Genomic DNA, 9,311 nt, shown 5'->3' with positions numbered 1-9,311 from the left:
ACAAAATAGACCAAACCTGTTGTGAAAGTATATTGAGAGAAATATGTCCAAGGCAGAAATATAAATCCGGAGCATCCTAAATCAAAACAAATAGGATCATCTCTTCTCTATCACATCTAATCTTACTATAAAGCTTTATGTTCTGCATTTATACTGATTTGCAGTTCCAGGACATGAGAAGACAATGTAGTATTTCAGCTTAGAAACTGGGGGGAGGGGGGCACCCAAACCAAAAAACTTGTACACAGCTCATAAATATTGCTTAAAAACATGTGATAACAGCTTTATAAGCATATAAAATTTAAGAAAATGAAGGAAAAAGTGGAAAAAATAAAATAGTAAATCAATGTCTTTGGTAATGGCTGTAGTAAATGTTAAATCGATAAACCATTTATTCAACCATTTTTGCAAAAAAGCATGTTTTTCTTTTCTTTTATAAGGCTGCAGCCATACTATCTCATTAAACCTTTTCTATTAGCCTGGACAAGTCCTTACACGTTTGTACGTAATAGGTGCAAGGAGATGATATGAGAGTCAATTCAGTGGGCAGCCCTTCTCATTCTGAATCAGCATTAATCCTACACTATGGCTTGGCAGCAGGGACACTGCGAGACCCTTGCTACCCCTTAATGAGGGATATTGAGGAGAGGTCCTAACCATACTGGGTCAGTAAGAATCCAGGTATTTTTTCAGAGCACAAAACAGTCTCTTGTATCTGACCAAAATCTAGTTTGAGTAGCGGGTGTTCCCTGCTGTTCCAAGGAGAACATTACGATTTTTTACAACTGAGTATTATTCCAGAGAAATCTGTGTTTCAACTGCTCCATTTTTAACGGTACATAAAATGGTTCACCATGTTGTATATACTTCAAAGCCCTTTGAGCTTGAAGATTTTATATATATATTGTGTCCAGATTCACCACATGTAGATGAGGCTTCTGTCTACTTCAGCCGACAAGATAGTCCAGAATTAAGTCACTTGATGGGAGTTGCCATTTATACCATGGGAATGGCAATACCCAGCTTACAGGGCCAAAGTACTGCAGATTACACAACAAACAGAAGCTCAAAACTGTCACGAACCTCAACAATTATTATCCTCGCTACAAATGAATTCAGAGTGATACAGCAAGACATGAATGCAGGAAAAATTTGTTTCTGTATAACCCCCCCCCCCCACCGAAATGCCCTGCTATAGGGAATACCTGCTCACCAGAGTCTGCATTCACTCACTGGAAACAACTGCTGGATCCACCACTGAATGACTCCTGAGGTGGACCTTCATCATCTGAAAATCGGCCTAAAAGGTCTGTGGTCTATACATACATAGATTATGTATGCATGTCTATATGTACAGCTATCTATCGATGCAACTTCCAGCCTTCCCTTTCTGGGGCTCCAAGCAGAAGCCCCCAAACTCCCCAATACACGCAGAAATCCCACTGAGAGGGCGCTCTCTTCACCCCCTCCTTGGCCGCTCTTCCCGTCCTTTCTCTCGCGCCCTCTCCCAGCCGCGCCGCGCCGCGCTCCTCACAGCGCCGGCAGCCATTTTGTGCGCAAACGGCCCCCGCAAGTGGCGGCGCGGGCCGCGCTCCGGTGGGCACCTCGCTTCCGCTGCCGCCCCGGCCGCCATCTTGCGGGCGTCAGGCCGGTCGGGCTGCACAGTGGAAGGGACGCTGGGCGCTTGCTCTCCTGAGGCAGGTTGAAAAAAACAGTTCCCGGCTGCGCAACCGAAAAATAGGCGGCTGATAGCCACTCCCCTCGCCCCAAAATACCTAATGGCCGGAGTGGCGATAAGGGTTGGCGACTGTGGCTCCGCAGCTGTGTAACGAGGGGAAGGCGGAGATAGCCAGTCCCCTCGTCCCTCAGCGAGGGGAGCTCTCGGCCCTGAGCAGCGACTGTTGCCGTCTATGCGCAGGGGCGGCTTTGGTCCCAGCAGTCCTAAGAGCGGGAGCAGAAAATGCTCCGGATGTCTCATCCTGAAACTCGCATTAGAAAGAAAAAGCGCCCAGGGCCTTATGCCTCCCCCTGCCCCCCTGCTCGAAACCACGCCTGGTGTAGGGGAGCCTGCTGCGAGGCCGGTACCGCCCTCTCCTCCTCCCTGCCGCACCGCTTCCAGCTCCGGACCTGGCCCCGCCGCGGTAGACGAGACCTCCCGGTGCGCGTGGGTGCGTTATGCCTCCCCTCTTTCTTCTCCCACACATCCACCCCCCTGCGCCCTCAGGACAGGCGCCCCCACACGCCCTGCTCCGGCATCGGGCCCTCCTCCCGCCGCGGCCCGCTCCCGAGGGAGGCCGGGCTGGGCCGGGCCGCGCTGCGCTGGGCCGCGCTGCGCCGGCTGTGGCTGGGCGGCCGCGGCGAGCCGGGGCGCCCAGCGCCAGCGAGGCCTGAGCCCGTCCTTGCTCGTGAGGAGAAACGAAACCCGGCGCTGTCCTTTTCGTCCTGCAAAGCGGAGTTTCCTCTCGCTTAATTTTTCAAGTGTGATTTGAAGTGACGTAGTTAAAATTGGGCGGAAATCTGTATAAACTCCTTAGGGTAAAGCCAGTTTATTTCGATTTTTGATTAGGACTGGAGTGTTAAACTAGCTCACCTTTAAATGGAAATTAGCGTGGTCATTACTGGTTTACACCGAGAGCAAACCATTTAGGCCTAATACAATGATGAGCAAGCTGGAAGTTACTGCGGGCTTTCCCTAAGTGTCTCATACCAGATCGTCTTTCTTTCCGGGGAAATTTGAAACTTGTGGAACATGCCCCGAAATATTCAACGCTTTGAAAAATGTCAGTTGATACATCTTCAAAATGAGCACCTTGTGGTCTGACCACCTCTACCTCTTAAAGCAGAGTGGAGGGGGCACAAAATGTAGCAAGTACCTCCTTGTAGCAGGGTAACCTACTCTTTTCCCCTTGAGCTCATTCTGTGAAACAAAGAGGGCTTTCCAAACAAGAACTACAACTGCTGATGATAGATCCCGTTTTTGCTGCTGTAGAGATGCATACTACACTTATGAAATGTTCAAGAAACAAATGCTGTCTCAACTGACAGACTGTAATTGTAGGTGATTTTTAAAGTGCAAAACATTTCCCTGCTCCTCTTGAAAGACTTCTCCTTAATGTGAGGCCTGATAGATGACTTTATCACAATTAATACAGGACACTGCTTTTTGCCTTGCTAATTGAGCTGATAATAGTATGTTGTGCAGCATTTGTTTTGCAGTCGTAGGTTCATGGTTTGATGCAGGGAGTTGAACAGCAAAAAGTAAAATTGCTTGAGCGTTGTACGTGCACAGGGGGGGGTTAATAGAGCCTTGCAGGTCTTTGTGTGTGAAGTTCTAGTATTCTCACACCTTAAAAAAAAAAAAGGCCCTTGATTTTTGAATGCATTCTACATAGACTCTAGGCAGTGTGAAACAGTGCAGAAAATAGTATAATTCATTTTATTACTTTCACAGAAACCAATTAATATACTAATGTTTTCCTAGCTGTTTCCCTAGTATGGAATGGAAATGACTATTATAGTCTGAGAAGTAAATACACTTGCTAATTTTCTCAGGTGTTTATCTTAATAAATCCTTACATACAGTGCAATATCCAGGGTCAAAAGTCAATGCAGACTTAGACAAGTGTGCCCTTGACAAGGGTGCTTTGCCATTGCAGTACGTGAGAAATTCGTCAAGGGAATGTCCATTTGACCTTTAAATCTTCCACTATGTTAAGGAAAACCTGAAAGTTAAATAAAAGCAGAAACTTGCATTTAAGTGCGCTTTGGTAGTAAACCCCTTGAGACATGTTTTATCTCAGTCCTCTTGGGGTCCCAAGGCGACTGATGAGTCACTCTAGAATCAGTCTTTTTTTTCAGAGACCTTATGACTTTTTTCCACAAGAGCCCTTGCCCTGTGAAAATTTGGGGTGATTGTGAACTGAAATAGCCAGACTTACAGAAAACTGCCTCCTCTCCAGTCATCCTCCCTTGCTGTGCCTGGGGCTTTCCTGGTTCTTTGATTACAGGAAGAAAAGAGTAGACCTGCCCCCTTCACTCACTCTGCCCCTAATATTGCTGAGGCAGCCTTGCAGTATCCTCAGATACATCAGTGTTGGTGGCTGTGTTAGAGTTCTGCTGTTTGCAATGATTTTGGATTTCATTTAAATGGAGAATGTAATGAAAATAAGTGTAGTACTTCCGGCAGGCACAGCTGTTTTTTTTGTTTTTAGGACATGGAGCTCTGTCTGTTTTAACCATCTTCCTGCTCTATAACCTTTGTGCTGAAATCTTTGTTCAGTGCATGCAACACTGAACTGAACAAAAGAGGAAAGTCTTTAAGTATTTTCTTGCAGCAGTGTTGGCAAATTACATGCACGCATGAACACACAAACTACAGGGGCAACTTTCTCTCCTGACTGTGAACTTTTTTCTCTTTTCCTGGAAAGGCATGCTGTTTTCCTCTCATTCCTTTTTGTAGAGAATTTACATTCAGAAGCTCTTCTTGCTGCAGAGCCCAGGTAATCTAAAAATTGAAAACTAGACTGCTAGGTTATGCATTCTGTCATAGCTTTTCTCTTTTTCTTTAGTTGTCTGTGTTGCAGCTATGATAACTGTACCAATGATGTTTGCAAAAGCTGTCATATCAGATGGAAGGGTGAAACATGACGCCTTCACCCCTCATGGTCAAGTGAGTCCGAGTCTGGCTCAGATGCATGCAGATGGAAGGCGTCAGGTTTGCCCAAGTGATATGACATTCCTGCTATCAAAATAAGGCAGCATGATTTTTGGATACAAAGTCATAAGCACAGTTTCAGATACTGGAACACTTATTTCATGTTGCTTTTACTCATTCTCCAAACTCTGCGAGAGTGTGCACTATTGACCATTGACTGTATATGCACAGTTGTTTTTCCTGGTATTTGGTGTTTCATTCCTGGTTCAGTGGACCATCTGAAATCAAGCAAAAGAATGTGTGATCCTAGCTCATTTTTCCTTAGTTTCCCCCACTAATATTAGCAAGTAACCCCCAGCTGTAATTTGTGATGTTGATATTTGTCCAACAGAAAATGAGCTGAGGTCATCAACTCTGTATATGGGCCATCATTGGAAAATACTGGCTGAAGACAAATGTATGCTGGATCTGGATGTGTAAATCAGTAAGACAGCCATGATCAGATGTCTGTCTTTCAACGTTCTTGTGGGTAGAATTGTGTACAGGTAAGAGATTTGGCACTGGAAGTACTGTTCAGCATTTTTCTACAGTAACATGTGATCTGTCTTACATGAAGGGAGTTAATGAAAATAAATAGTTCATATGCATCTTTTAAAGGTAGATTATTTTTGAAGTGATGCATAAATAGTAACTTTGCATGTCTGAAATCTTAACTCTGTTGGAAATTCTTTCCCCCACGCACGTACACTTTTTTTTAAACTAGCTAAAACATTTTCACTACAAGTTTAGTTGTAGAATGGCGTGTATAGAATGTAAATAGGAGGCACTGATGGACTAAGGTGGGTATCTGCAGCTTTATTACAGTCAGCCGCAGTTGAATGCTCTCTGCTTCTGAAAATGAGCCAAAGTGGCCTAAGTGCTGTTTGAGGACTCAATTACAGATACATTAGATCTCATTTACACTGCAGTATGGAAGTGTAGGAGTATTTAAGCCAAGTTATGCTTGGGTCTTCTAATGTGGTGAATTCTGTGATACTTTAAAACTTGTCTGTGCTACCCTTCCTTACCTCCCCCTTCAGTTGTGTTTCTGAAGATGGAACCTTGAGGTCATAGCAGCTACTTGTGTTATAATCCCCTAGTGATACAGGCATGCCATCTGTGAGATAAATGATTCTTTCTTTAAAATACTGATGACTTTTACTGTTCCTGCCATTGTGATACTCAACAACAGTGTAAGCCTAAAGTGGAGGAAAAATCCACTACAGTCTTGGACTCTGTGAAAAATATGGGTCTCTCTAGAAAATATGGGTCACTCTAGGCAGTGGTGGATGTAGGTAAAAGAGATTTTACTTTAGGAACTTGATTTTGATGTGCTCTTTTAGTGGGCAGTGGAGCCTAGCCTGTGGGTTTAATGGAACCTAACTCTTGCTCCTTTTCTGGAGAGATGAGTCATGCTGGTGTTTAATTATTTTAAAAAGTTATCTTCCGTTTAGACAGCATCTGAATGAAGAAAATAGCTTGAAGCTGAGTTCATCTCATCTCCTTAATGTGTGGATGCAGTATGTGGCATTGTTGGTCATGACTTCCAGAATGTGTAACAAAGGGCTGATGTATAATCAAAGGCTGATGTGTAACAAAGGGCATTTTCCTTGGAAAATGTTATGATATGGCTTTGGCTTTAGAAAATGGATTACACAAAACCATTCAGTATAGTAACTGAGCTCCTTGTGAGGACTAAGATTTATTTTCAGGTTGCTTATTTCATCTTTGTCCGTGTATATAGTAGGGAACAGAGAAGGGTAGATTGAATTTCCATGGTTGGTGGCAGCAGAAATTGAGCATAGTACTCTAGTTATTTCCTTAATCACAAGAGGTTGAATTTTTATTTCAGTTTTTAGTATTGTGAAACATAAATGTCACAGTGAAGGAAAAGGCAGCCTGTGGCCTATCTGTACCTTCAGAGACAATAAATTAGCATACTGAAGGTTGGAATTTTTTCTTTGTGTGGTTCTTTCATCTTTTTTTAGCAACAGAGGGTGTGTGGGTAGAAACCCTTAAAACCCCAGTAACTCATTCAGAGTGGAATCACTTGAAAAGATACTAGTAAATAAGACAATCCATCTTGCATTCTGGAACTTCAAGATAATTAATCTGCTGAAAAGTATTACATTGTGAATACTTTCATTATTTTGATTTCATTTAAGGCAAAGCACATTACAAATACCTGATAGTAGTGTTTTTATATATATGTGGGGGGTTTTTAAGTACTTTTGTCTATAACATGGGATTACACTACATCTTAGAGCTCAAAACACTTCCTGAAAAATGCCTTGAGACTTTTGGGGCAGAAAAGGGGGTGGTGGACAGGTGGGAGGGTTGGTGGGAAGAGGTCAGAAATTTAGATTTAAAATGCTGTACAGCTTACCTATTATTTCCAGAAACACTTAAAATGTGACTGCTTATCAGCAGGCTGATGATTTTTTGTTTCACTTCCTATGGAATTTACAGACTTGTGCTAAGGTAGTTTTACTTACTAATCAAAAAAAATTAAAGTTCTTCTTATGACCTACCAACTACTTTTTGTTCTGTAATGAACAGCTGGGAGAACCCCTTGAGAACAGTAGGTCTTTATAGACTAAGTTGGCATTTTAGTTGTGAGTTGAATATCTCAGAAAGAAGTTTTAACTGGGATCTTGTGCAGTAGGTCACTGATTCAGAACCTTTTAATTCTCTCCCTCAGAACTACTTCTGTAGAAACACATCTAGTTAAGCTTGAACACCAGAGAAGCACTGTGGTAGAAATGGGCTTTGTGTCACGTTGGCTTCCTGTTTAAAAAAAACAGAAGATTGTCAATTTTAAAGGGACAGCAACAAAGTGATGACCAAGTGCCAAGTGCCAGCTGCCCTTATTCACCAGATTGAACAAGAATTGGATAAAGAAGAAGATGAGATAATGATTTTCCTGTGCCGAGACCTTGCTCCTGACTTAGCTACTGCAGACCTTAGAGAGCTGCTGGCGGCTTTGAATGAGAGGGAGAAACTGTCTCTTTTTGGCTTGTCTGAGCTGTTGTACAGAGTTAAGAGGTTTGACTTGATGAGGAGGATCTTGAAGACTGATAAGGCAACAGTGGAAGCTAACCTTGCCAGGTGTCCCAGACTTGTTCCTGATTACAGGTAATATATGTTTTTCAGATTTCAAGGCTACTCTATTTTATTCAAAATGCTTTGGGTTTTTTTTTTTTTGGTAGAAATAGGCAGGTCTTGATGAAGGTAAAAGACAAGCAGAAAAGGGCATCATATATATGAGTTATAATGAAAAGAGTATCTAAAGTTTAGTCCTTAAAATAAGTCTTAGTATCTTCTTATAAGTCATGGCATTACAAGCATCTATCTTTAAGAAGATGATTGTTAATCAATGGCAACAATGATGTTTGTTCAGTTCTGGATGAGCAGGTAGAAATGACAACTTTAGCGGAATGTCATTAGTTAGTGGGGGGTTTTTTCCAGTTTGCTTTTGGCTTATAATGTTGTGATACAGCTTTTCTCAGGTGGCCTGTCTCTAACTACATTCTATTATTTAGTTTTAAGAATCTTAAGAGCCTCTTTAGTTTTAAGAGGGTCCAGTGATTTTTCTCTGGGAGACTTCAGAAAGAAATGAAGGTAATCATAAGGAGGATTTTCCTGTGTTGATCTCACTGAAAGAAAAAAATCCTGTATCAGATAAAAAAAAAGCTGAAGATGTGTTCTGTTGTTCTGTATTCTCTCACTTCAGCTGTGTTGAAATATTAAGGAGACCTTTGTTTCACCAGCAGTGGCAATTACAAACCATTATCCCTTCTTGTGTTTTGGGATACTTCTCACCATTTAATCCTTCCTGTATTTTTTAAAGTGTTTGTGATGCTGCATCATATGGGCCAAGTAGTTCTGTGGAAATGTACTTCATGATGTCCTAGTGTGCCAGAGAACAGTCTACATTTCACTGTCTTCTGAAAGAGGCAGAAACTGGTATTTTCATGATTCTTCATATTCTGGCTGAATTTAGCAAAACAGCAAAACAGATTTCAGTTGATAAATTGTGCTGGTTGCTACTCTGATTATAATTCTGTTGTGTAGTACTTGGCATTAAGGGTTGTTAGAATTTGTCTCTGAATGGTGATTTACAAAACAGTTCAAAATAACAGGAAATAATTATAGGAGGTAAATTTGAAAATAAATATTGACCTCATATCTGGAAAATGAATCTGCTTTATTTTTTTTGTTTCTTCTGCAGCAATCATAGTCACAATACTGTTACAGTATTTCTAAGAATTGCCTCAGCCAGCTGAACAGAATACAGAATGAGTTAATCCTGGCTAGATCGCTAGCTAGTTCCCTTACATTAGCATCTGTTCACTAGACTGCAATCACTGTTGAGGATGTCATGGCCACAGTTATATCTCAAGGCAAAAGCAGAGACAGGAACAGAAATTATGTATCTTGATTTCCAGCAATTTTTTCTGCCCACTGAACCCTCTTGCTTAAAAATAGTTACTATAGAAAGACACAGGTGCAGATGAGCAAGAGTAGGTATTTTGTAAATGGATTGTGGAACAGAGTACAGTTTGTTCCTGTTGTTTAGTTAGGAATGCTGCATTGAGACTGGAACATGGGAGAAGTT

At 42.0% G+C, this 9,311-nt stretch overlaps 1 protein-coding gene across 4 annotated transcripts in view; it reads left to right on the top strand.

The window, feature by feature from the left end:
- Positions 1 to 1,609: 1,609 nt before the first annotated feature.
- Positions 1,610 to 9,311, top strand: part of CFLAR (CASP8 and FADD like apoptosis regulator) — a 21,134-nt gene continuing 13,432 nt past the window's right edge. For 2 of the 4 annotated variants that reach the window (XM_067298860.1, XM_013952219.2), the window contains exons 1-4: positions 1,610 to 2,168; positions 4,428 to 4,499; positions 5,046 to 5,199; positions 7,395 to 7,828. In XM_067298860.1, coding sequence (XP_067154961.1) covers positions 7,533 to 7,828 — 296 coding nt within the window. In that variant the 5' untranslated portion in view covers positions 1,610 to 2,168; positions 4,428 to 4,499; positions 5,046 to 5,199; positions 7,395 to 7,532. The remainder of the gene's footprint in view (positions 2,169 to 4,427; positions 4,500 to 5,045; positions 5,200 to 7,394; positions 7,829 to 9,311) is intronic. The other 2 variants (XM_067298858.1, XM_013952220.2) reach the window with 2 other exon arrangements.

The sequence above is a fragment of the Apteryx mantelli genome, chromosome 6, assembly GCF_036417845.1.
Source record: "Apteryx mantelli isolate bAptMan1 chromosome 6, bAptMan1.hap1, whole genome shotgun sequence".
NCBI lineage: Eukaryota > Metazoa > Chordata > Aves > Apterygiformes > Apterygidae > Apteryx > Apteryx mantelli.
The sequence above is the reverse complement of the archived record's forward strand: the minus strand, read 5'-3'. Positions and strand labels throughout refer to the sequence as shown.